General features: G+C 38.0%; 2 protein-coding genes across 2 annotated transcripts in view; one reads left to right on the top strand and one right to left on the bottom strand.

Annotated features, from left to right (window-relative positions):
- LOC140137811 (epidermal growth factor-like protein 7) overlaps positions 1-27,564 on the bottom strand; it is an 85,775-nt gene that overhangs the window by 3,295 nt on the left and 54,916 nt on the right. The window contains exons 2-8 of the mRNA XM_072159596.1: positions 22,639-22,770; positions 15,554-15,669; positions 4,486-4,581; positions 3,555-3,650; positions 2,347-2,442; positions 1,207-1,302; positions 651-773 (exon numbers count right to left, since the gene is read on the bottom strand). Of these exons, the coding sequence (XP_072015697.1) occupies positions 651-773; positions 1,207-1,302; positions 2,347-2,442; positions 3,555-3,650; positions 4,486-4,581; positions 15,554-15,669; positions 22,639-22,770 (755 nt within the window). The remainder of the gene's footprint in view (positions 1-650; positions 774-1,206; positions 1,303-2,346; positions 2,443-3,554; positions 3,651-4,485; positions 4,582-15,553; positions 15,670-22,638; positions 22,771-27,564) is intronic.
- On the top strand, positions 8,548-13,495 carry LOC140138255 (uncharacterized). Its single transcript, XM_072160169.1, has 3 exons — positions 8,548-10,957; positions 11,022-12,846; positions 13,366-13,495. The coding sequence occupies exons 1-2, from the start codon at positions 8,548-8,550 to the stop codon at positions 12,644-12,646; spliced, it is 4,035 nt and encodes a 1,344-aa protein (XP_072016270.1). The 3' UTR covers positions 12,647-12,846; positions 13,366-13,495.

Raw genomic sequence — 27,564 nt, 5'->3', positions numbered from 1 at the left:
AAGTCTTTGCCATTCTAAATAGGCCTATGTATACTTTTGTACACTTTCGGTCAAAAATTGAACAGTTATGAGGCCCAAAAGTTTCCATAATTCCAGGGTTAAGAGGAAATAACAAATGACAATATCAACGTATCAGTCTAAAATTATTAGAGTATTATAGGCCTATACAAGATTCACACTTTTGCCCCCATTTCTTTAATACCAACCATATTACCCGACAGACAGGCCTAAAGCATTGTTATCGAAATGTTAATATTCATATATCTTTCAGTATTGATTTGGTTTTTTTAATCACTAAATAACACTTCTTCAGATTGTTTGTTCTTTTGCAGCACATTACATCAAAGCTCTATTGGACGCCCCATTCTTTTTTTTAAAGAATTTTTATTATTGATCAGGTCGTCGAAATTACCAAATCTCAGTAGTGCATTGCTACCCTCTACCAAATGCATTATGAGAATCATACGAAATTAAAAGAGGGCGCTATTATAATTGTAGACGGGTAGATAATGGCAATTTGCTTAATAGAATTTATGGGCTTTGAAAAGAAATTCATCAACTGTGATTAAATATGACAAGTTGAATATTTTAGTCTTTGATAAACGTGTGAAATCACAGATTTCGCTTTTAACACCGGTACATGTACTAACCTTGACACGATTTACTATCCATGCCTAAAATGAACCCATCATAACATGCACACTCAAAACTACCGTTGTTATTTTTACATAGTTGCTGACATTCGTGATAACCACTATCACATTCATTTATATCTGTAAGTTAAGTAAGAAAAATGATACAAAAAAAGTTAGAAGAAAAAAAACCCAATCAATATATTATAAATACATGAATTTACGAAATGGACAATAATTATAGTCTACCACGGGCCTATATAGTCTCACGAAAGGTGTGTTTTTTGTGCGTGTGTGTTGTGGGTTTTTTTTTGTTGTTTTTTTGCTGATATTTATAAAGTGAGTCTAAAAATGGTGCACGAGGAGGGGCAAAACTTGCTCATTTTGTTTGGGAGTATTTTTGCTGGTACTGTGAAACTCATGTGGGGATGTTGTGAAAAATAAATTGGTCACGCATGTTTGAACAATCATACTTGTGTCCCCACCCGGGCCCCTCCCCAGTGAATAATGCAAAAAATGAGACCGAGCTGGAGGTGGGGAGGGGTACATGAATTTATTTTTCCTTTTCACTTACCTTGGTCACAGTACTTTCCTGTCCAGCCTGCTGGGCATGCGCACGAATCGGGTCCTACACATTCACCTCCATTGTGACATTCACTAAAACAAACGGCTGAAAAAAATATAGGCCAAACACGTACATAAGAATAAGCGAACAAACAAACAAACATAATGCATGATTCAAGTCATATGGAAATATTTGGCTACAAAAAATTCTTTCCATACAGGCCAGCATGCTTATATGGGCCTTTTTAGCCTGGCTTGAGCATTTTGTGTGAGCCTGGTCCCATTAGGACCCAAGCGTGTCTCCACACGGAGCGACCGTTTAAACAAACAAACAAAACGATTCTCTTATAAACGTATATGCGCAGTTTCTATCCACCTCGATACACCTGAGCACACAATTTCGTCCAAGAGCTTCCAAGCCAGCACCGGGAGCAAACAGTGAATTGTCTCCACAGTCTTTGTTTACACTACACAGTTGAGTGCATCATAAGAGCTATGTGAGCTTCTAGCTGGTGAGTAGTGGAAAATAGGCATCTGTGACTGGTTTTTGTCAAAACCTCAAGTGTTTCCTTCATCCAATCAGAAAATATTTTATATCGAACGAAAGCTAACACTTTTTTCATTACGTCAACAGGTAACGCAATCCAATGTTTATAGCAAGGCGAACGTGGTAAATCTGTTGAAAACGACATATTCAAGCACAATTTTTTGACCAAAATATAAGTCTTAAAAGTCAAAACCTCAAGTGATCCTTACAATATTTTTCAGATTTTATGTCATTAAATGAAAGAGCACACTTATACTGTCCATATACTAGCTTAATTTCAATGAGCAATGACCAATTCTCTTTAAATTGCAAATCTTGTGGGAAAAGTTAGTTTCGCCCGTTTTGTCATAATTTTTTATGGTTGTAAATTCAATTTAAAGAGCGCTTAAAAATTCATATGAAATAATAACACCAGGTACAGGTACTAGTATATTGCCATTATTATCAAACCCGTCTTGGATTATTTCTAAATTGCAAAGTAGGCCTATGCCTGCCCCGGAGGGCCGAGGCCTGCCAAATAAAATGATGAGCAAACAAATTGGTAATCGACGTCAACTAGGTAATGCCCGACAACGTAAGCAAATCTAAATACTAAAAAGTTACCTTTACTACATACAGGTCCTCCCCATCCTCGGGGACAGGTGCATGTATCTGGACCTACACATCTTCCGTGATTTTTGCAAGGCGTCGAACATTGGGCTGCAAATTGGAAAAGAGATAAGCAAACACATGGGCAATCGACGTCAATTCAATTTTACGTATAACGCGTAGAACTACAGTCTACGTAAGAAAATCTGATAGTCCCAAGTGTGATGTGCCCTGAGTAATATAATTTCATTATTTATCTTGGTTTACAATTAAAATCTATTTCATGAGACATTTGGGGAAATCCCTCTCATTCATTATGTTGATCAAAACAAATTGAATCATTTCTAATTTTGGATATTTGGGAATTGCCAGAACATTCACTGTGTTTTGCACCATTAGGGGAATCCCTGATAATATAAAATGGATTATGACATCATGGGGAATACCCACAGGAAGAATGTGACAGAATGGTCTATTAATAGATCATGGGTTTTTAGGAGTATAAAAAGTGGAAGCTTTAGTTTGCTCTTTGCAGAATATCACGAGGGTTTGTAAACTCTCTATATGTGTTGGTCGTCATTGTGCTTCAAAAGAGGTAATTTGAACCAGTTTGTATATAGCCAATAATGTGCTATTTTAATACAGCAACGAGGGAGATTTTGAGACTTGCTGGAGTCTTATTTATAAAACAACACATCTGTCAATAAAGTGGAGCAGTACAGAAAGAAGCCTGTTTCCTGGAGAAAGAGAGTGATTGGTGAAAGAAACACCATTTTTTGGAGATTGTCTTCTGCGCAAGGAGTTAAGTGTTTGGAGAACTGCGCAAGGAGTTAAGTGTGAGAAAGCAGCACCATTTCAGTGCAAGGATTTTATACGCATGGATATATAAATGCAAGTGTACAATGGACTTCGCTGAACAGTGATTTTCGCAGGGTAAGCAAAGAAGGATATATACATCAGCCGTCCAGAATATTGCAATAGAACTCTATGATCACCAAGAAGAAGACTGCTGGTTAAGTACTGATTAGTTAAAACTGTGATTGTATGATTATATTGTGTTGTGCTATTGCTGTCATGTACCAATCATATTTTACTTTAAAGACTTCTATTTTGTTAACTTAATCAAACTGTATTTTTGTTGTGCATTCGTGTGAATTCGGAAAAAGGCGATTTTGGCCTTGAATCATTAAGGTTCATAACACAAGATAATATTAATAATTTACCTTTACTACATAGAGGTCCTCCCCACCCTCGGGGACAGGTACAAGTATCTGGACCTACACATCTTCCGTGATTTTGGCAAGGCGTCGAACATTGGGCTGCAAATTGGAAAAAAGGAACAGTTCAAACATCGTATAATTATGATTATTATTGTTGTAACATGAACATTGACTAGACATACATGTATATAGAACCTCAACAAGGTTGGGCACTTTTGTTCTTTGTAGCAAGGTTGGGAGGGCCGCTCTGTGTTGGTTTCGTATGAAGCTCTTTTATACATGTACACTGCAAAAACAATGTTTTAGAAATCAATCGGGAACAATATTGGTGTTTAGAAAGTCAGCGAAATGTTTAGTATTTACACATTTTAATGTTTAAATCCTTAACACATTTCATATGATTATGTGTTTATATGTTTAGGATCTAAACATACAAGTGTTTAAATGCTAAACATTTAATTTTCTTCAATCTGTCCTCGATTTCAAAACACTATTCTTGCAGTGTAAGCTTATGACTTTATTATTCACATGAAGGTTCATACAATGGGAACCTATTCGAATGTAAGCATTCATGAACTAATAGATCACAAGTTTAGATATGAAAAGTATACAATAACGTTATTGTTCAATTATGTATATAATAAATTTGTTACCATTTAGCACGATTATAGATAAACATCAACAACAATTAAACTTCTCTATTTCAAAGCAAAGAAATGAAAAGAACATCTGTATAGTCGATACAATGCTCTTTCTCTTCAATATAGAAACTGATCAAATACCTTAATAGCGAAATAATGTAATGTGTGTTTATAATTGTTTTAATTACATGCATATAAAAATTAACAAAATATCGACTGGAATAAACAACTTTTATTATTCTATTTCAGAAAATTATAGGAAATAATTACGTAAAGAACATTATTTAGCTTACGTATTTCACATGTTTTCCCTGTCCATCCTGAAGCACAGTGACATGTGTCTGGAGCTATACATCTACCGCCATTTCGGCAATCATGTGTGCATATAGCTGGAAAATAAATGACAGATTTGTTAATAAAACATAAGTTTAGATATTTTGGCATCGTGCAAAATTATACCGAATGATCCAACATACGTATTATGATCGAAATGAATACAGCGATATATATTTTTTTTACGGAAATGCACATAAACCTAACATAAACTTAACCGTGCCAGCACTTTTAAAACAAACGTAGTTAAATGGATGACCAACATTGTAACAGTCGCCCTGCGGTGCTCCGGGTAAAAGGAGGAATCTCCACAGCGAATTTCTACCGATCTCATGTCAGCGTACATGTTGCCGCACTGTTGATATTTGCGGAACTCTTTGGTGTAAATTTGACCTTTTATAGGACCCAAGGTGGTAAGTGTGTTTGATAGCCACATAATAATAATATTGCACTTGTGTTTAGGTAAGGTAAAGGTGCTAGATCGATCGCCATAAAGCTTATAATGATGTGTTTGAGCTCCTTGAGTTGGAGCATGTGTATACAGCATGTAAACAGCGTTTCATGGAACATGTTGAACGTAATGTAAGGAAATTGGTTATTATGTTGTGTGTAAGAGGTTTCACATGCATTCTTGTAGCCTATATAAACGTTTCATTTTATGATTATGCTAATGAAGAAAGAACCAGGTGTTCTATGTAGTAGAGTATCCCTACATGATCAATCTTTTGTAACCATGGTAACCAAATTGTGATTACTGTCAGGTGTCAAAAATCTTGAAATTGGTAAACTATTATTTTACTGAATCTGATCCCAGATCTGATCATACTAGTCTCATGATATGATATAATTGTTTGATAATGTGAACCTTTGAAGTAATGTTCAGTGAATTTATGGACTAAAACTGTATTTTTCCTTATGTGTGTTCTTTGCAGTTTTACGGAGTTTTACCGAAATAAACTTCTGTGAGAATCAGAAACACGTTGGTCACTTGCGAATTCTTCAGTATGCGTTTTTTGAGTCAGTTTACACCGTGGTGGCAAATTATTGCGAAATAACTGCGGCCGCTACAGTAAAACACCGAGGTCAAGTAAAACATCAGTGGTACTTGGCGAATAGATGTTTGTCCAGCTGCCACGACCGCAGCTGATGAGATGAGATGTCAACGAACACCGATGGTAACTACCAGTACCTGCGATTCCTGAGTGAAGAAGCTGTAACTCCGTTCATTTCAACTTCAGCATAGATGCGACAGGAAACATCCACTGGAAATCTGAGAACTTCAGTGAACTTTGAACTTTATCAAATTAAAGTTGATTTTGCTAATTTTAGCAAAGCACATTTGCAATGCGTAATGAGTAATGGTCCATAAAGGATCTGGGTATATTAATGATACCGTATACATTGACAGTTGTCACAACAACAGTGGTATTATTAGCACAAGCAAGGTTATACCTCCCCTTTTGATTCATTGAGTACAATTGAGTATCATTGTGATCCATGTATGTTTTGCCATGATCTGGTATAATTTTGTGTCCACCACATATTGGTCAAATTTGTTATGTTAATGTGTACTCAACATATCAAACAGTTTTTGCATGTTGTTGGTAAGGTATTATAAACAAGAGTATTGTGGTGACCATACTCAACATATAAAACAGGTTTTGCATGTTGTTGGTAAGGTATTATACATGTACATATGTATACAAGAGTATTGTGGTGACCAAAGGTATACATGTGTAAAATAACACATGGTTGTCAATGTCATAGCTACATTGTTCTGTGAAACACTGTTAAAATTACATGTTGTTTCTTTTTCTATGTATATGCGTGAATTGCTTGAAGCAAGGGACAAAGGCCCAAAGGGCCCCTGAAACTGTATACATGTAGTCAAATAGATGAATTGTGTCTTGTGAAACCAAATATATTATTGCTATAGCATTGTTTATCCCTAGCCAACAAATTGGTGTTGGGGATTCAGTTTTCTCTGTGTTTGTGTACATGTATGTCAGCGCAAGCCAGCGTTTGTGCTTGTCTGTCTGTCCGTCTGTCTGTCTCACAATTTGAGATGCACAAGATAAGTTTTGCGTAAATGAAAATTATGAATGTGCATGTTACCAAGTTGGTGCAAGGGCTGTGAATGTGTAGTAATAATATTATATTATGTACCAGGTACCTACATGATATTATTAGATGTACTGCGAGCATATATAATCAGGACTTGTAAATCCATTAATGTTGCGGCAAGTTTGTATGAACGCCAGTAATTGGACCTTCAATCTTCACACTGTTTTACGACGGGTCAAAACAATTTAGTGTGTCACATGATATATGTACTGGTATCTAATGCTGCATCCGTGCATGAAATTTGCTTGAAATTATATGTGTATGTATTGTACCAAGCTTAAGCATGGCATTTAATCCATGGGAAGGAAAACCCAGAAATGGAGATGAAGAGAGACTTTTGCGTAGTAATGTATCAATTACTGATCGAACACGACAGTTTAGTGACCTCGTGAAGGATTTGGAGAAAGAGTCATGGGAAACGAGGTCCGAAGTAAGAGCAACGTCCAGGTCATTAAAATCATCGTCCAGGTCAGTAAGATCTGGTGGAAGTGTGCTGTCGGATGCTGTAGCTAATGCTGCTGCACTGGAGACTAGATTAAAGTACTTGGATGAAGAAATACAATTGAAAGGCAAACTTGAGAAACTTCAGACCGTCAAAGAACTGCATGTCGCCAGATCACAGGTCAAAGCTCTTACTAAATTAGAACATGAGGGCAGCTCCAGTAGTTCAAGTCGTAAAAGCCTCCTGTTGCCCGATGTGGATAAGACAGAGTTTGTCCAAAATTATGTCAGTTCCCTTCCAGCTGAAGCTGGGCCACGCCCTTCCTCTCAAATACTCGCCCCTCCCGAAAGCTTCAGCGATGCTGGGGCTATGCCTACAGGGTATAATGGTATAGGTAGTGAGGACATCAGGCAATCTTTTGATGGTCTGAGCACTCCCCAACCTCTGCCTGCCTCCACCTACCTCAGCCTGCTGAATCTTGGAAGACTTCCTCCCCCGGAGCCAGGGGTATTCACAGGCAACCCCATTGAGTACCCAGCATGGAGCATGGCTTTCGATACGTTGATTGAGCAAAGAGGATTACCACCTGCGGAAAGGCTGTATTACCTGAAAAAGTATGTAGCAGGCGAAGCCAAGGAAACGGTAGATGGCTACTTCTTACTTGGCTCTGATGATGCCTATATTGAAGCAAAGCAGGCCCTCAAGAACCGTTATGGTGATTCGTTTGCTGTAGCGAACGCCTTCAGGACAAAGTTGGATTCCTGGACTAAAGTACCATCTCGCGATGGTCAAGGACTTCGCAAATTTGCTGATTTTTTACATCAATGTGAGACAGCAATGTCAAGGAATGAGAGCCTGAAGGTATTGGACGATATGCATGAAAACAGGAAAATGGCAGCCAAGCTACCAGAGTGGCTGGTGCACCGGTGGGGACGTGTCATCTCAGACTTCAAAGAAAAGGAGAAGAGGTTTCCACCGTTTAGCAGATTTGTCAAGTTCGTCACAAAGGAAGCTAAGGTGGCATGCGAGCCAGCACTGATGAATCTAAACAGTAAAACCAAACCTGAAGAGAAAGGAGGGAAGCTGACCACAGTTCACAAGCCAGCACGATCCTGCTCCACAGCCACGAAGCCAGCTCTGGTCTGTGTATTTTGTGACAAAGAAGGCCATGAGATCAGCAAGTGTAGGGGCTTCTGCAAAGTGGATCTTAAACAAAGGAAAGACTTTGCGATGAAACAGGGCCTGTGTTTCGGGTGCTTGAAAGGGTCATATGGCTAAACGCTGCAAGGATCGATTACAGTGTGAGACCTGTAATAAAAATCATCCAACTGCCCTCCATGGGGACATAAGAGAGAAGAAAGCTGATCTTACTCTAAAGGAAGATTCCCTGACAGCTATTCCATCACTTAGTCATCATACATCTGAACATTTAAGCGACAGATGCAGCAAAAGCTCAATGATCGTCCCAGTCTGGATCTCCCATTGCGCCAGACCAGACAAAGAGCAACTGATATATGCGTTGCTGGACACCCAGTCAGACACCACATTTATGTTAGATAGCAGCTGTGATGCTCTTGGACTGGATGGACCTAGTGTGAATCTGTTATTGTCAACCATGTCGGCCAAGGATCTGGTGGTGAACAGCCGTAAGATAGCTGGTTTGCAAGTGAGGGGTTATGATAGTGACTTACGGATTCCTCTTCCTAATGCATACACAAGACAACTAATCCCAGCCAATCGTTCACATATCCCCACCATGGAAATGACCAGAAAGTGGCCCCACCTACAGAGCATCGCAGAAAGATTGATGCCTCTGACTGATTGCGAGGTTGGGCTTCTGATAGGGTATGACTGTTCGAGAGCACTTGCACCGCGTGAGGTGATCCTTCCGGCTCCAGATTCAGATGGACCCTATGGACAAAGAACTGACCTTGGTTGGGGCATCGTGGGAATCATTGATCATCAGATTGATGAAGATGGAAATGATCCCATCGGTGTGAGTCACCGTATTATCGCTCGTGAAAGTCCTCCACAGTTGAACCGCTCTTCTGATGTACAAATCTCTCTAAGATCTACCGTCAAAGAAACCATCAACCCGTTCCAGGTGTGTCAGATGATGGAGTTAGATTTCTCTGACAGATGCAGTGAACAGAAGTCTCTTTCTCATGATGATAGACACTTCATGAAGATAGTCAAGGATGGAGTCCATATGAAGGATGGACATTATGTTATGCCCTTGCCCTTCAAAGCGAAAGAGGTGAAAATGCCAAACAACAGGAGACAGGCATGGGACAGACTAACACAATTAAAGAAACGTCTACTTAGTCAAGCCAAACTAAAAGAAAACTACACGTGCTTCATGCAAAAGATTATAGACAATGGACATGCAGAGCTGGTTCCACCTGATCAACTCGGTAACCCTGATGTGTGGTATGTGCCACATCATGGAGTCCACGCCAAGAAGACTGACAAGCTCCGAGTGGTCTTTGACTGTAGTGCACGATCCAAAGGAGTATCCCTGAACGACCTCCTCTTACAGGGCCCTGACCTCACTAATGGGTTGATTGGAGTGTTATGTCGCTTCCGCCAGGAACCTATAGCAGTGATATGTGATGTGGAACAAATGTTCCATCAGTTCTATGTGAATGCTGAACACAGGGATTTCCTGAGATTCTTCTGGTGGGAGAATGGAAATTGCGACTCACCGCCTTTGGAATATCGGATGAAGGTACACCTGTTTGGGGCTGTGTCATCTCCTGGATGCGCCAATTTTGGCCTGAAGTGTGTAGCAAATGACCATGAAGAGGAATGTGGATCTGCAGCAGCAAAATTCGTGAGGGAGAATTTTTATGTAGATGATGGTTTGACATCCGTGCCATCGGTTGAAGAGGCCATTGATTTGATCAACAACACCAGAGAACTGTGTCTTAGAGGTGGTTTAAGACTGCACAAGTTCATATCGAACTCAAAGAAAGTAATGGCCATCATACCACCTACAGACAGGGCACAAGGCATGAAGGATCTTGATCTACAGAATAATGATCTTCCCATAGAGAGAGCCTTGGGGGTCCAATGGTGTGTGGAAACGGATACCTTCCAGTTCCGGATCACTTTGCGGGACCAGCCTTTGACAAGACGTGGCATTCTTTCCACGGTCTGCTCGATCTATGACCCTCTAGGGTTTATAGCACCCGTCCTGCTTGTAGGCAAGCAGATACTGCAAGAAATGTGCAGAGAGAAAGCCGACTGGGACTCTCCAATATCAGACACATTGAGAATACGTTGGGAAAAGTGGAGAAGCACTCTCTTCCAACTGGAAGGGCTGAAGATACCACGATGCTTCAAACCAGAGAAGTTTGGTGATGTTAAGTCCATTGAACTGCATCACTTTTCAGACGCCAGCACTGAAGGCTATGGACAGTGTTCCTACCTGCGTCTGATTGACAAGACAGACCGTATCCATTGTGGTCTAGTTATGGGCAAAGCCAGAGTCACGCCCTTGAAAGCCGTTACAATCCCCCGGCTTGAACTTACTGCGGCGGTGGTATCTGTACATGTAAGTGATCTTCTGAGACGTGAACTCAGCCTTATGAATGACATAAAGGAAGTCTTCTGGACAGATAGTATGGTAGTCCTGGGATACATCCAGAATGACACCCGTAGATTCCACACCTTTGTGGCTAATAGAGTACAGAAGATCAGAGACTACACCGACCCAGCACAATGGAGACATGTCAAAACTGACCAAAACCCGGCAGATGAAGCGTCCAGAGGCATCAGTCCTTATGATCTTGTGCACACTTCGAAGTGGTTGACTGGACCTGAATTCCTGTGGAAGACTGAACTTCCCGAGAAGGTAGACACTGGCCAGTTGCTGAATGAAGATGATCCAGAGGTCAGGCGTTCAACCACCCTTGCCACGAGTGTGAGCAAGTTTCCCCGAACAATTTGAACTTGAGCGACTAGAATACTTCTCCGACTGGGACCGGGCAAGAAGAGCCATTGCGAACTGCACCAAGTTCAAAGATCTTCTCAAGAATCGTGTCCGCCAGGGGGCGCAGGCCGGCCGGCAGTCGGGTGTTGGTGTTGGGGATCTCCAGCGAGCGGAGCGTCATGTCATCAGAGTGGTGCAGCTGGGGGCATACCGAGAGGAGTTGGGGGTGATTGCCTCCTTGGGAGTGGCTCAGGACACTCCTGACAGAGTGAGTGCAAAGAGGCGCAATGAAAGTATCAAGAAGACCAGCTCACTGTATCGTCTGGACCCATTTGTAGACTCTGACGGACTCCTTAGAGTTGGTGGGCGAATAAGAAGGGCAGAGTTTGCACCTGAATTGAAGCATCCAGTAATTCTACCAAAGGGCAATCACATAACAACCCTCCTTATACGTCACTACCATGAGAAAGTCCAGCACCAAGGCCGTGGCATGACCATCAATGCACTTAGGGCTAGTGGATACTGGATCACAGGTGCTAGCACAGCAGTTTCAAGTGTTATCCACAAATGCGTGAAGTGCAGAAGATTGCGCAGCCCATGTCAGCAACAGAAAATGTCTGACTTGCCAGAAGACAGACTGGAACCAGTTCCCCCATTTACATACAGCGCTGTGGACTACTTTGGGCCATTCATGATCAAGGAAGGCCGAAGTGAACTGAAACGGTACGCAGTGCTATTTACATGCATGTCATGTAGAGCTATCCACATAGAGACAGCAAATTCTCTGACTACGGATTCCTTTATAAATGCGCTCCGCAGACTTCTTGCAATACGAGGCCCAATAAGGCAGCTTAGGTCAGATTGTGGAACGAACTTTATCGGGGCCAAAAGGGAACTCCAGGAAGCATGGGCTAAGATGGACCATGAAGTCATACGGAATTTCCTACTTAAGGAGAACTGTGATTTTGTTATTGACTTCAAGATGAATGTGCCCGCCTCAAGCCACATGGGTGGAGTATGGGAACGTCAGATACGAACGGCTAGAAATATCCTGACGTCCATGATTGACCGTGGTGGCACCCAGCTCAACGATGAGTCCTTGAGAACACTGCTCTATGAAGCCGCAGCTATTGTGAACTGCCGTCCCTTAACGACAGAGTATCTGAACAATGCTGAACAAGAGCCACTGACACCTAACCACCTCCTCACTATGAAGTCTAGAGTCGTCGTACCACCCTTTGGTAAATTTGAGGAGACAGATATCTACTCAAGAAAACGATGGCGCAGAGTCCAACTTCTAGCGGAAGAGTTCTGGAAGCGATGGAAACTTGAGTATTTGTCCAGTCTACAAGCCCGATCAAAGTGGGAACAGCCTTGTAGAGACTTCCAAAGGGGAGACATCGTGATTTTGAAGGAGGATGATTCACCCCGCAATCAGTGGCAGATGGCTCGCGTTGAGGAGACATACCCGAGTGAAGACGGTCGTGTGCGCAAAGTCAAGGTGAAGCTTGCAGACAAGCGCTGTGATGCAAAGGGCAAGCGTACCCACTCTGCAACCTACCTCGACCGTCCCATTCACAAACTTGTACTGTTGCTGGAAAATCCAGTATTTGATGTTTAATTTGTGTGATATTGTTTAGTAGGAAATAAGTAAATCCTTATTTGTGGGGGTGTGTAACAGTCGCCCTGCGGTGCTCCGGGTAAAAGGAGGAATCTCCACAGCGAATTTCTACCGATCTCATGTCAGCGTACATGTTGCCGCACTGTTGATATTTGCGGAACTCTTTGGTGTAAATTTGACCTTTTATAGGACCCAAGGTGGTAAGTGTGTTTGATAGCCACATAATAATAATATTGCACTTGTGTTTAGGTAAGGTAAAGGTGCTAGATCGATCGCCATAAAGCTTATAATGATGTGTTTGAGCTCCTTGAGTTGGAGCATGTGTATACAGCATGTAAACAGCGTTTCATGGAACATGTTGAACGTAATGTAAGGAAATTGGTTATTATGTTGTGTGTAAGAGGTTTCACATGCATTCTTGTAGCCTATATAAACGTTTCATTTTATGATTATGCTAATGAAGAAAGAACCAGGTGTTCTATGTAGTAGAGTATCCCTACATGATCAATCTTTTGTAACCATGGTAACCAAATTGTGATTACTGTCAGGTGTCAAAAATCTTGAAATTGGTAAACTATTATTTTACTGAATCTGATCCCAGATCTGATCATACTAGTCTCATGATATGATATAATTGTTTGATAATGTGAACCTTTGAAGTAATGTTCAGTGAATTTATGGACTAAAACTGTATTTTTCCTTATGTGTGTTCTTTGCAGTTTTACGGAGTTTTACCGAAATAAACTTCTGTGAGAATCAGAAACACGTTGGTCACTTGCGAATTCTTCGTATGCGTTTTGCGAGTCAGTTTACACCGTGGTGGCAAATTATTGCGAAATAACTGCGGCCGCTACAAACATTATTCTCAATCGGCGGGTCAAAGGTCATCTGGGGTTCAATCTTAGAATTGTGTTATCTAGACATCTGTAAGGGGCACATGGCTCAAACTCGGTAACAACAAACTTCATGACCAGGGGAACAGTTTGGAACATTTTGCAGGAGTCGGGTCAAAGATCATCTGGGGTCAAATTTTAGAATTGTATTATCTGAACAGTAACACCACTGTATACATGCATTAACATTTAGCATAATATGTGACGTGCCATGTCAAAAGGAGACACTTTTGGGCAGGTTATCAATTTTGAGGTGTTTACCTATCTTAAATAAAGAGATATTTTGCTTCACAACGCCGTTTTCCCCAATGAAATCGGACATTCCTAAGCGAAGATATTGAGTTCGTAAGTTATGGTATTATAAAATTTGAAATTGAGATATCAGCCTTTAAAAATATTATTGACAATGTTGAGAATAGGAATTACCTTGAAAAATGTCTCAAAAAATACAAGATGCCAGTTATATTCCGGTCTGAAACTATCAGACAATATTTTTAACATTAATAACATCACAAATTTGCAACAAACCGAAATTGTGAAAAAATCACCCCCGAGCAGAACTTTGGCTATTTCTCCATTTACGATCCTGCCTAAAAAGTGTCTCCTTTCGACATGACAAGTCACATAATGTGCTGCTTACAAATTTGCACATTTAAGGGCTGGGGTATGAACGTTTGGACAGTATTTATTGTGGGACATTAGAGCACATCAGACATATCGAATTGCATTCTGAATACGAAGAATGTCCTTCTGATATCAAATAATTTTGATTTTTGAAATTCGCAATGTAATACACATTTTATGGCAAATGATTAAAATTGATATTTTGATATTTAACAGTACTCGAAGTAAACTTAATAAATCTGATGATTTATACTTAAAGTTTATATAGGTGGGATGAAAAACCGACGATCAATTGAAAATTTTGACCTTTCGTATTATTTGAAGATATGGATTTTTTTCCCAAAACACCAAAATAAATTAGGTCTTTTTGGGAATAAAATCCATATCATCAATATGAAAGGTTGTTTCGTCGGCTTTTCCTCCCAGCTACATACACTTTAAGAATATATCATTAGATTTATAAAATTTACTTCGAGGACTGTTATATATCAAAATGTGAAAAATATCAAATTTTAATAATTTGTCATAAAATTTGTATTATATCGTACATTTCAAAAAATGACATTTTTTGATATCAGAAAGACATTCTTCGTATTCAGAATGCAATTCGATATGTCTGATGTGCTCTCATGTCCCACAGAAAATACTGTCGAAACGCTCAAAACGCTCATTCCAGATCCCTTAACTATAGGGCTATGAAAAATGTCAAAACGACTGTCTTTGTGATCGAAGGACCACTGTACTTCTATTTATACGTGACAATAATTAAGACATCTATTATCAAACTGTATAATAAAACTATGCAATGCAGCCAAAATAAAGCTGTCGCCATGGTTACATCATTAATTTTATTGGATTTCATTAGCAACCATTGTATCTCCTAACAACACCATGTTCAACCCGTTTTCGTAGACATGTAATGCAAAATGACACTATATAGACACTATAAATTAACCTATTAATCATTTTACAGACATGTTTGATTAAACTAAACATGAATGTTACAAGTTTATCCAGGGGCGTCTCGGCAACATTTAGAGGTACTGTTTGCACAATTGTGCCGATATACGTTAATTTGTCACTTTCTCCTTCTGCGTGCCTTTTTTTCCAATATTACTCCTGAATTTCAATGAACAGAGCAACCATGTTCAAATGAGTCATCACTCAATCGATATGGTAATGACCTTTTTCTGACATCTTAAAAGTAGACACAGTTTCGTCTTTTCTCTAATCATGGGGTAGTTCTCTGAACAAACTCCCAAAACGTTTATACAGGTTCTGAAGTTTATATGGTTAAGTTCTGTTAAGGCCAGAAAAAAAATTGGGTGTTTTTTTTTCCATTTTCAAGAACCCAGGACAGCCAAATCCCCTTTTCCAAGAGTGTACTTACGATCCGTACAAGACGATGCAAAATTGTTAGGTGTTCTCCAACCAGGGCAACACATGTAAGAAACTTTTCGTTGAACCTGAGCAAAACGACGTCTATAACCCAAATTGTAAACCGTTCTACAGAAAGAAACACAGGAACATTGACAACGATTAATACAATAATGAATATCATGATGAAATATGGAAATCAAATCTTTTGAACTTTATATTTTTACATCATTTTCAATAATGCCCATGGGTTTTCTATGGGTAACTTACGTTACTAAGGGTTATTAAAATTGCAAAACAGTAAAACATATGAATGTAAGATAATCTTGCTGTCATATTGTAAGCATGGTAAGGTACATGTCACACTTTCAAAATCAATCATTTATTAATTATTGATGCTTTTATTTAATATCCAAAATTCAAACAAACTTCCAAACTTCAAAGAAAAAGGTCACGAAACCTACGTTACCATTATATTGAAAGGGGCACTACATGCTGCTCAGCCGTATATTAAAGGCCAATTTGGTTGTAATTTCAGTGTTTATAGCCACTATATGTGTTAACACATGGGGGTAACGTAGGTTTCACAAAACCTTGCGACATATTTCGATAATATTTTTAAATACAAAATTATTATGAAATATGATCTTCATCTATGGTGTTGTCTTTTTTAAAGACAGTTCTTGTAAAAAAAACTCAAAGTAGTCCACGGCTTTCGCTGCTTTTTATCAGTACAACGCTGATTGCATGTTTTGTTAAGAACGAGCAACATAAAATAAAAAAAAAAAAATCCAAGATTAAAAAAAACATTGCCATTTTTTTTGTGCAGTCTGGTTGTTAGATTTTACCAAAGAAATTCACAATGGGAGTTTTAAAGCATTCGTAAAAATAGAATTCAATGTGTGCGACAAGATTTTTGTTCAAAGTACTGCCGAATTATCGGTTTTGACTACCCCTCTTTTGACAGTCGTAAGCACCCATGGGGGGAGGCTTTTGGGGCTTCGCTCGCCGAAAATGTTTGGTCTCATATCAAAATGTTTGGCCCCCTATAATTCCCCGGGTGCATGGAGGTATTATATAGGCCTACACATAATAATTTACTAGTATTGCACCACCCCTTTATTGATCAAGTTCCTATGGTACCGGTAAACTGCAGATTCGAGATTTTACAAGTTGGCCAAACTTTTCACATGAAATGTTGCTGCAATGGTAACCTTGTACTTGGACTTGCCTATGGGTACACGTTCAAATTTGAACTATAGCTGACATTAACTTTATTGTAGTATTATGTATCAAACAAATTAGAATCAATAAAGGAGGAAGTCCACTCGGCAAACAAGTTGGTAAATACATTAACCCTAGTCAGGGGAATATGACTGGTATATAAATACATTTTTTTTTTTGCATGGAGATGCATCATACCGTGGTAAAAGCACACTTGCCCTTTCTTAACCAATTTCCCAACCCCATTCATCAATCTCATATCGCACGTTTCATATATAGGCTAGGCATACGCCGATGACAGCCTTATACCATTTTGTTCATCATAATTCATCATAATTTGCAACTACATTCTTTGTTAAAAAGTTTCATTTTATTAACATTTTCAGCATAGAATTTTCTTTCAACAGTTCAACATTTTAAATTCATTTTAAATTGTCACTAAAAAGCATGCTGAGTTTAAGTCATTCGCATTGCCTGTGTATGGTTCATACTTTAGGACGTATTACGTCAAATCCAAACAATCCAATGAGAGCAGTAGCGCAGCCAGGGGGGGGGCAGAGTCTGACAAAAAATGAAATAAAAAAGTGCCCAGTTGACAAAAAAATGAAAGAGAAAATCCGGAGGACAAAGGAAAATAAAAGGGGCAAGAAGCCAAATTTTTACCAAAATTCAGCCCGATCATGGGCCAAAACAGTGTAAAATACAATTTTTTTTCATTGTAAAGATAAAGCAATTTCCATCATGATAATGGGTGAAAATAGTGTAAAATTTTTTCGCATACATCGTCCAAATAAAGCCTTTTTTGAAGCTCGAAGATGATACAGTCTCTATGCATTGTATGCATGATGCAACTGTAATTGTTTTGGTCTGTGCCCCTGACCAAAAGAGCTGGCTGCGCCCCTGAATGAGAGGAATAATTTGAGGTAGGCCTATATTACAACATGATAGAACAAATTTTAAATTTTGGACTCATTATGACCTTCGACCCCTCGTGAAAAACATATGGGCATAGAAAAAATGGAAACCAATTCTAGTTTTATCATGTGACGTGTAAAACTGTAAGGGTACCAACACATTGGTTCTTATTGTAGCGAGAAAAAATGCTGACTCAAATATCACTACACATCGCCATGTACTAAAAACTTTTAAGATTAAAAATCGATTTAAAAATCGGCGCGCGTCTTTCAGGTAAAACTTTCTGTATTTAGTACAAAAGTCCGGACAAAATCAGTATGATTGATTACACATTGTACTTGATATAATTTAGGCCAAGAACTATTATATTCGTTTTAATAGGATATGCCAGAGTCAATATTCAACAGTCCCTTTCAGTTAACAAATCCAGTTGATCGCTATTGCCAAAAATGTGCTAATTATGAATCGAGCATCGGGTATTTGTCATTTGCCAAACTAAATATCTTAGTTAATCGCTCTGCTGTCATATAGCTATGTAGCTCCAGATATACGAGTATTGTTTAATTGCTCATCAATAATTGTCAATACAATTATTATTAGACAACATTATTGTTTACAAGCTCAACCATATATTAGACGACCCTGGAAATAGTTCCTTTTCCAGCTCAGTCAAGTTGACAAATCCAGTACTTTGTTCGATCGCTCACTGCCAGCTATACTAATTATGAATCGAGCATCGGGTAGTTGACAAACCCAATATATTGGTCAATCGCTCACTGCTTTAGCCCCTGCCCTGATTTATCGGTATTGTATAGAAAAAAAAAAAAAAAATGGAACCAATTCTAGTTTTATCATGTGAATTGTGACGTGTACATGTAGGGTATACCAAAAACATTGGTTCTTAAATGTAGCGAGAAAAAATGCTGACTCAAATATCACTACACATCGCCATGTACTAAAAGCTTAAATCGGCGCGCGTCTTTCAAGTGAAACTTTCTGTAGTCCGGACAAAATCAGTATGATACATTGTATATACTTGAATAACTTGATATAATTTGGGCAAGAACTATTATATTCGTTTTAATAGGATATGCCAGAGTCAATATTCAGTCCATTTCAGTTAACAAATCCAGTTGATCGCTATTGCCAAAAATGTGCTAATTATGAATCGAGCATCGGGTATTTGTCATTTGCCAAACTAAATATATTGGTCAATCGCTCTGTTGTCATAGCTATGAAGCTCCAGATATACGAGTATTGTTTAATTGCTCATCAATAATTGTCAATACAATTATTATTAGACAACATTATTGTTTACAAGCTCAACCATAGGCGACCCTGGAAATAGTTCCTTTTCCAGCTCAGTCAAGTTGACAAATCCAGTACTTAGTTCGATCGCTCACTGCCAGCTATACTAATTATGAATCGAGCATCGGGTAATAGTATTTGACAAACCCAATATATTGGTAAATCGCTAACTGCTTTAGCCCCTGCCCTGTATCGGTATTTGTATAGGGGGCATATAAAAAATGGAACCAATTCTAGTTTTATCATGTGAATTGTGACGTATAGGGTATACCAAAAACATTGGTTGTTAAATGTAGCGAGAAAAAATGCTGACTCAAATATCACTACATAGCTTAAATCGGCGCGCGTCTTTCAGGTAAAACTTTCTGTATTAAAGTACGAAAGTCCGGACAAAATCAATATGATTTGATTGATTGCACATTGTACTTGATATAATTTAGGCCCAGAACTATTATATTCGTTTTAATAAGATATGCCAGAGTCAATATTCTACAGTCGCTTTCAGTTAACAAATCCAGTTGATCGCTATTGCCAAAAATGTGCTAATTATGAATCGAGCATCGGGTATTTGTCATTTGCCAAACTAAATATCTTGGTTAATCGCTCTGCTGTCATAGCTATGTAGCTCCAGATATACGAGTATTGTTCAATTGCTCATCAAAAGACCTGGGCGCAAGAAGCCCGTAAGTCCACTTGACCCCTCAACATGTATACACTAAAGTTACGTATAGTTTCTTAAGGTTTGATAATGTGTAATATGCATGAGACTGTGAAAGATCTGTTTTGGCCCCTGAACATGTATTAAACATTATCAAACTATAAGAAACTATACGTAACTTTAGTGTATACATGTTGAGGGGCCAAGTGGACTTACGGTCTTCTTGCGCTCAGGTCTTCAATTGTCAATACAATAATTGTTAGACAACATTATTGTTTACAAGTTCAACTAAATTATGAATCGAGCATCGGATAGTTCGTATTTGACAAACCCAATATATTGGTAAATCGCTCACTGCTTTAGCCCCTGCCCTGATTATCGGTATTGTATATGGGGCATAGAAAAAATGGAACCAATTCTAGTTTTATCATGTGAATTGTGACGTGTAGGGTATACCAAAAACATTGGTTGTTAAATGTAGCGAGAAAAAAGCTGACTCAAATATCATTACACATCGCCATGTACTAAAAGCTTAAATCGGCGCGCGTCTTTCAAGTAAAACTTTCTGTATTAAAGTACGAAAGTCCGGACAAAATCAGTATGATTGATTACACATTGTACTTGATATAATTTAGGCCAAGAACTATTATATTTGTTTTAATAGGATATGCCAGAGTCAATATTCAACAGTCCATTTCAGTTAACGAATCTAGTTGATCGCTATTGCCAAAAATGTGCTAATTATGAATCGAGCATCGGGTATTTGTCATTTGCCAAACTAAATATCTTAGTTAATCGCTCTGCTGTCATAGCTATGTAGCTTCAGATATACGAGTATTGTTCAATTGCTCATCAATTGTCAATACAATTATTATTAGACAACCTTTAATATTGTTAACAACCTCAACCATAGACGACCCTGGAATTAGTTCCTTTTCCAGCTCAGTCAAGTTGACAAATCCAGTACTTTGTTCGATCGCTCACTGCCAGCTATGAATCGAGCATCGGGTAGTTCGTATTTGACAAACCCAATATATTGGTAAATCGCTCACTGCTTTAGCCCCTGCCTGCCCTGATTTATCGGTATTGAGTATCGACAATATGAAACTTGACAAGTCCGGGACAAAGTTCATTAAGGGTAGACGAGGTATTGTTGGTCGAAGCAACCTAAAAATCGATTTTCAATATCTAGATCAATATATTATTGAAAAATAACACCTTGATGTTTTGCAAAAGTTCATTCTACAAATCGTATACTTTGCAAACTTGCTTAATTTATTGTTGTTAATGAGTTATGTACGTTTTACAAAAGTGTTGTTGTTTCAGCCCTCTTTACAACGTAACTCAAGAACCGCAGCACCAATAAAAGTATATCTGTGATATTTTATTTCTTCTACACTCTCGCTATGATTTGAGCAATGCAGTTTTTGCCAAAGCTCATTACCATTTGTAAGATGCTGTGAACTACCAAATCACAACAGTTTAAAATAATTAATAACCTTAAATTGATTAATCGCTCTCTGCTACCTATGGGTATAAATCGAGTATAGGCAATATCATAAATGCCATACAAGTTCATCGCATAATCAATTGCTTTCTACTAGCTAAAACATATCAATCGCTCTCTGCCAGCTATGAGTATGAATCGAGTATATCAGCGTAATTGCATTTGATAAGGGACGCACCATTAGATTCTCAGGGTGGGGGTAGGAAGTTTTTCAAAAAAAAACTTCACCCACTACATGAGCAAAAAAACTTTCCCCACCAACACTAAAAAAAAAAAAAACCTTCCCCACCTAACTGTGTATAATGCATGAAATTAAAAAAAAAAACTTCCGCCTTCGGCGGTGAAAAAAAAAAACTTCGCCGCCTTCCGGCGGCGAAAAAAAATTTCTTCCCCCGACCCCAACTTCCTACCCCCCCCCCTGAGTATCAAATGGTGCGTCCCTAAGTCCAATGTTTTTGGTGTCAGATCGTTCAAGATTGATGGCTCAAATTGGAACACTTGACTTTTGGGTTTATCTCAATGTCAAGGACGTGCATATTTCTGTCATTTGTGATACAAAACAAAAACATATTTCAGGTAAAAAGTTCTCATGCCGATTGATACATTTTTACGACGGATTTATATCTGCATCCCCATTTGAAATCTCTTTGAAATCATGTCTTCCATTTCAAGTATTGTAATAGCTCATTTAAAGGAGGATTTCGTGATCCTAGCATCCTCTTTTTATGACATTTTTCAGTAGATATCCACGAAAAAAGCTTATTTCCAAAATTACAGTTGATTCCGATTTTGCGTTTGCGAGTTATGCATGATTATGTGTATTACACTGCTCCATAGACAATGTGTTGTAATTTCGTAAATTCAAATTTGGCGATATTTTTGCTAAACGAATTAATCTGCAAGAAATATTTGGTACATAAACATTATGTAGCCAGAGGTATCCAGTGGTGTAAAAAGCTCAAACTTCTGTGGGAAAAGTGGGGGATGAGGCTGTGGATCACGAAATGCCCCTTTAATAGAGCAATGGGTTTATGTAGCCTACTTATAGAGACTACCTTTCCATGGTCACGGTAACATGAAATACTGTGGAAAAGCTCAGGAAAAGATATATTAATTGAATACCGTAAAACCTCGTCTACAAGCATAGTGCTTCTGATGAAAGCTAAATTATTCCAAGCGCCATTATGGAGTTTGAGCAAATAGATTACAGATCCAAGCATATTCAAACAAGTATTTTTGTAAGCCCACTCTATTGTATTGGTATATTTACGCTTGTTTCGTGTTGATTAAGCTTTCATCAAAACACTATTATAATGCTTGTTGTAGACGAGGTTTACGGTATTATCATTAAAGAGGCTGAAGGCTAACTATAAATGATAACAAAATAAAGATGGGTTTTAAGAAGGTAATAAGATTCTATAATCATTGCCAGCACTACAAATTATGGCTGAAGCTTGTTTCCGCACGGACACACAAACATACTTACCTATATCTAGTACATAATCTATAACCGTCATTGCACATGGCAAAGTAGGGTTGAAACACAGGCTGACAATAAGATTCTATAAACATGGTTTTGGCTGCTGGTTGAGTTCGTGGATTTGTACATACATGGCGCCTACAAAGAGCAAAAGAAAAAAAGAAAAACAATATTCAAGTTATCAGATTTCATCATCAATCAAAGTGTAATCAGCATCTATCATTGAAGACAAGAAGTGTAGTGTGTATATTTTGTTCGAACCGTGAGCAAATATTTTGAAATTGTAAAAATGCTTAATTAACATTCTCAACAAAATTGGAAGTTCGTTAATTGTCCCGAACCAATTTTCCCACCCGAAATACACAGACACTATTCGTTAAATGAGTTAAACAGAATGCTCCATATTTTGATTTCGTATGTTGGACATTTGAAATCTCTTGACTTAGCGAATAGAACCGGGGATCAGGCGGCGCGGTACTGCTGTACGTTAACATCATGGCCTTGCAACTATCCACATGACGCTGTTCTCTTTCGTTCACTTAAAATCGCCATTAAATAATTGTTATATTGCCCTCTGGTTCTCTACCATATGATCCAATGGCTTAGCTAATTCAACAGACTTCATGCATCACGTGACTTAAGAAGCGAATCGATGTTCGGCATTCTGCCACACTCATAACGATTTATGATCCGAGTGATGTACAGTAGGAACAAGCAGCGATGTAGTATTACAGGAAGTCATGTTGGTTCAATTTGTACGTCAACATTAAGAACCGTATTTCTGAATAATATAGAATGAAGTTGCAAGTCCAATTCACCTCAAAGCAACAAAAAAGGATCAATATATGACTCCAGCTCTCTAATTTATTATATTGTTATGACGTAACAAATTCAGTGAGTGAGGGAAAGAATTTACAGAAATTTAGAAATAGAGAATTTTCATAAAAGAAAGTAATTCACTGGCTATATACACGTCGATTTGTGATCTCGGGTGCTCAGAGTATAACGAAAAACCAAATAAATGCAAAAGTACATGATATTGTATTAGACTATTGCCGGGGACTATTGACACATACAAATTTGTAAAATTGGCCATTGTATAGCAAATATCGGCAATATTTACTTGAAAACTTATAAGATTGCGCCAAAAACAAGATTGCTTTTCCTCACGGTTTTCTTTATGTTTCAGGATTCAAGTTGAGGCGCTAACTTTGTTGTCAAAGAACTCATATAACATTATGCTAATATGCTTGGTTCTTTACAGCTAATAGTAATGCTTTTGTATCCATACCTTGAGAACCACACTTGAACGCAATTATAGGTACAAAATACCATACTACACAAACCGAGGTCAACTTTTCAGTCATTGCAGTTTAGAACCACGCCGTTGGGAACGAGAATATTGTGATTGATATTCGTTTATGTTACTGCAACTCCGTCTCTGTTTACAATATTGTACATTCACATTATATTTTACAAATGAGTCGGAAATGTAACTGCTAAATAGCTAAATGAGTTTTGACAGTAATGGCGTTTGATTTTAAGTTCTACCCATGTGGTATTTGCAGGGTGCCGTCGGCTTCTTACATATGAAAACAAGGCATTAGAATACCCATGGAATACCCAAAGTACAACATTTTATAATAAGGTTAAATGGTGTTAAATTCGTCTTCTGTAGACGTGTTATGCCGCTAATAAAGTAATATAAATGGTATTTTATGTTGTACTTGTTTATAAACAAGATTTGAAATATTAAACGGGAGCTGCGGATTATAAAACTCCTAATGTAGAAGCTGAAAACATGCTTATATAATTTACTACCAGTACCATGCAGACATGAGTTCAAGTAAAAGTTGAATATTTGAAAGTTGAAACGTCTATTTACTATAATTTAGTTATGATGAAAAGGAGAGATTGGCGGTGTCTTCTTTTCGCAGAATATTGTTATCTTCAGTAGATAGCATTATGAGGCAATGTGGCATAGGCTATTAGGGACGCATCATTAGATTCTCGGGGGGTAGGAAGTTAGGGTCGGGAAAGAAATTTTTTTTCTTTTTTTTAGTGTTGGTGGGGAAAGTTTTTGCTCATGTAGTGGGTGAAGTTTTTTTTCAAAAACTTATTTCATGCATTTATACACAGTTAGGTGGGGAAAGTTCTTTTTTTTTAGTGTTGGTGGGGAAAGTTTTTGCTCATGTAGTGGGCGAAGTTTTTTTTTCAAAAACTTCCTACCCCCCCTGAGAATCTAATGGTGTGTCCCTTATACTTCGTTGGATCCGTAACATGCATTAGGATAATCTGCAGTTTTGCAGGTCAAGGTGTTTATGATAGGGCCTCGCATTTTCTGATTTAGTTTATTCTCATCTGGTCACATCCCATCTAACATCCCAATATAAAAAGTGTTTCACATATATACAAACAAGTGAAGAGGCTTACGCATCATACACTGGGACAAAGAAACATTCAAACATTACAAACTAGCTCACGAGATCAAATTAATGATGCTTTTAAGCATTATTAATCATACCGGGGAAAGAAAATTCACGTATGGCACACTACCACAAGTAAACATGAAATTTACAATGGAAACATAACATGCATAGGTAGATAAACCAGAGAAAACACTCAAGACATACCTTCCTGTGCGGGAAATTGAACTTGACCCCAGACCTCTCGCTTACAGGGCGAGCGCTCTAACCGCTGAGCTACACAGACTGTCCCTGATAAACAGGACTCGAGTCTGGTATACTTATGATATGAGCAGTCGGGGTAAATAGAACAAATCACAGCAACAAACAACACATAACACACCAGTGTACAAGATCAATTAATGCTGCTTACCCGCCAGCCAAATGATACAAACAAAGGAAGAGGCTTACGCACCGGGCTTACGCATCGTCAACGGAAGATTAAGAGGCTTACGCATCCTATACATTGTATTCGTACTCGGTTACGATAAACCCTATTGGTAGTGTTCTCCAATATATAATTCTTGTCTTCAAGTTAATAGGCCATATCTTTGATGCAATTGAATCTGAATTAATTCAAATCGAATAACATAATAAGTCTAAATGTCGGCCAACTAAATGGTGCAAATTGACCATGATGATTGTGCATTATTTTGCTTATTGGTCTAGATCCAACGTTCTATAGCGGTAAAGTTCACTGTCTATACTGATCAAGATGTATGCAATGTGATAAACAATTGCATTAATAAATGTCCTGGCTTGACATCAATAAAAACAATCAATTTCCAACAAGAATCAGGTGTGATACATAATAAATCTACGCTACATGCCATAGGATAGCTATAGGACGGCTTATCTTAGCCGTCAAAATCCCGGTATATTTTAGTAGGGTAGGCGTGTCAGGTGCTTCTGGTTCGTCAGGCTACCTCGACAGGTTCTACATTGGACCTGACATGCATGGGTTATGTTATTACTTGATGTTCTAAAACATCTTCCATGAAAAAGTACTTATATATAAATCTTGATTTATGTGTATTTTGTCTTTATTTACAGTATATTTTGATTTATTAAAGGTTTCCTTTTTTAATTAAGGTTCATTCATACCAACAAATTCTTCATTAATGGCATTGATTTAAAACCAAGAAAGCAAACTTCTTACATACGTCCAAAACCATTATCAAAAAGGCATATTCTAAAAGCTTTAAAATTCATATGCAATTTCATTGGTTCCAGACTGTTTTGTGGGCTGATATAACACTGTCATCAGTATCATGTCACGACAACGACTCAACTAAAAAAAAACAAACATATGGATTGATCGATTCAAACTTCAAGACAAATTTTAGCATAATTGCCTCAGATTACATAGGCAAAATCTAGGATTTACTGTTTATTTTTAATATTTATGTATCTATTGATTCATACTATTAACATAATATTTGCATTTAAATCGAATTGATGAAGAATTAGACAATTAAGGTAGCTGATAGGAATCTTTTTTCGTCCGTGGACGTTATACGTAAGCACGACGTCATAGGACAACGGGTGAACGAACGTGAACGCGGTACATAAACCTGAGACTATTATACCTAGTCTCAGCATAAACTCACAATGTCACATGATGTCGCTGCGACCAATCAGCACTCTTGAAATGACTTCAATTGATGATTGCATGTATATCGTGTGCACGTTTGATCAGAAAAAAAAACCCAATCATAAATATACGATAATCTTACACTGAAAAAGAGATGAGTTTAGAATGCCAGACTATCGTAAGTGTCACTTACGATAGTCTTGCAGGTAAATAGCAAAAATGAACTGCGCATACGATATTGTTTATTCATTGTTTCTTTATTCGATTTAAAAAAAATTATTGAATAATTTTTATTTTATAACGGATTTAAGGACCTATGCAAATATTTACAATTCCAAACAATTTCCATTTTGTAAAACACAACATTGCTCCTCCATGAAAACTGCACTTACGATAAGTAAGTTGACGACGCGTCGGGACGACGTTGATAAGTTTATACCCGGCAATTCACCAATGGGTTTCTAACACTGGGACACACTATAAAGGGAAGGGGGGAAATTCAATTTACGTTTGGAATGTTATAGGCTAATGTCATAAGTATGAAATTTACTATGTGTCAGTGCTGGTTTAAACTTGGTTTATATGTTTATTGCAACATTTAATAGACACACGATACAGGATTGAGTCATGAGGTGAATACGTGTTGTGTATGAACATTTTAAACACTTACTTTTATATGCTTTATATGAAATAGGCCTAAGTATTTTAGATTAAAACATACTTGCCATGAGCCATAGGGGTATCGTCAGTATAAGGCTGAAATCTCCGTGGTATAGTTATGAGGGCACTTTATGACTTTAATTTGGATTACTTTAACCTAAATCAGATTCATAACAAAAAATGAAACATTTCACATGACATTTCAATGATGTT

The sequence above is a fragment of the Amphiura filiformis genome, chromosome 17 (genome assembly GCF_039555335.1).
Source record: "Amphiura filiformis chromosome 17, Afil_fr2py, whole genome shotgun sequence".
NCBI classification, from domain to species: domain Eukaryota; kingdom Metazoa; phylum Echinodermata; class Ophiuroidea; order Amphilepidida; family Amphiuridae; genus Amphiura; species Amphiura filiformis.
Note: the sequence above shows the minus strand (reverse complement) of the source record. Positions and strands in the feature narration are given on the sequence as shown.

Bases quoted from the DNA above. Each gene is read 5' to 3' on its own strand.
- LOC140138255 (XM_072160169.1), top strand. From the start codon at position 8,548: ATGATCGTCCCAGTCTGGATCTCCCATTGCGCCAGACCAGACAAAGAG. The intron at 10,958-11,021 runs GCCAGTTGCTGA...CACGAGTGTGAG, and splicing joins TCCCGAGAAGGTAGACACTG to CAAGTTTCCCCGAACAATTT.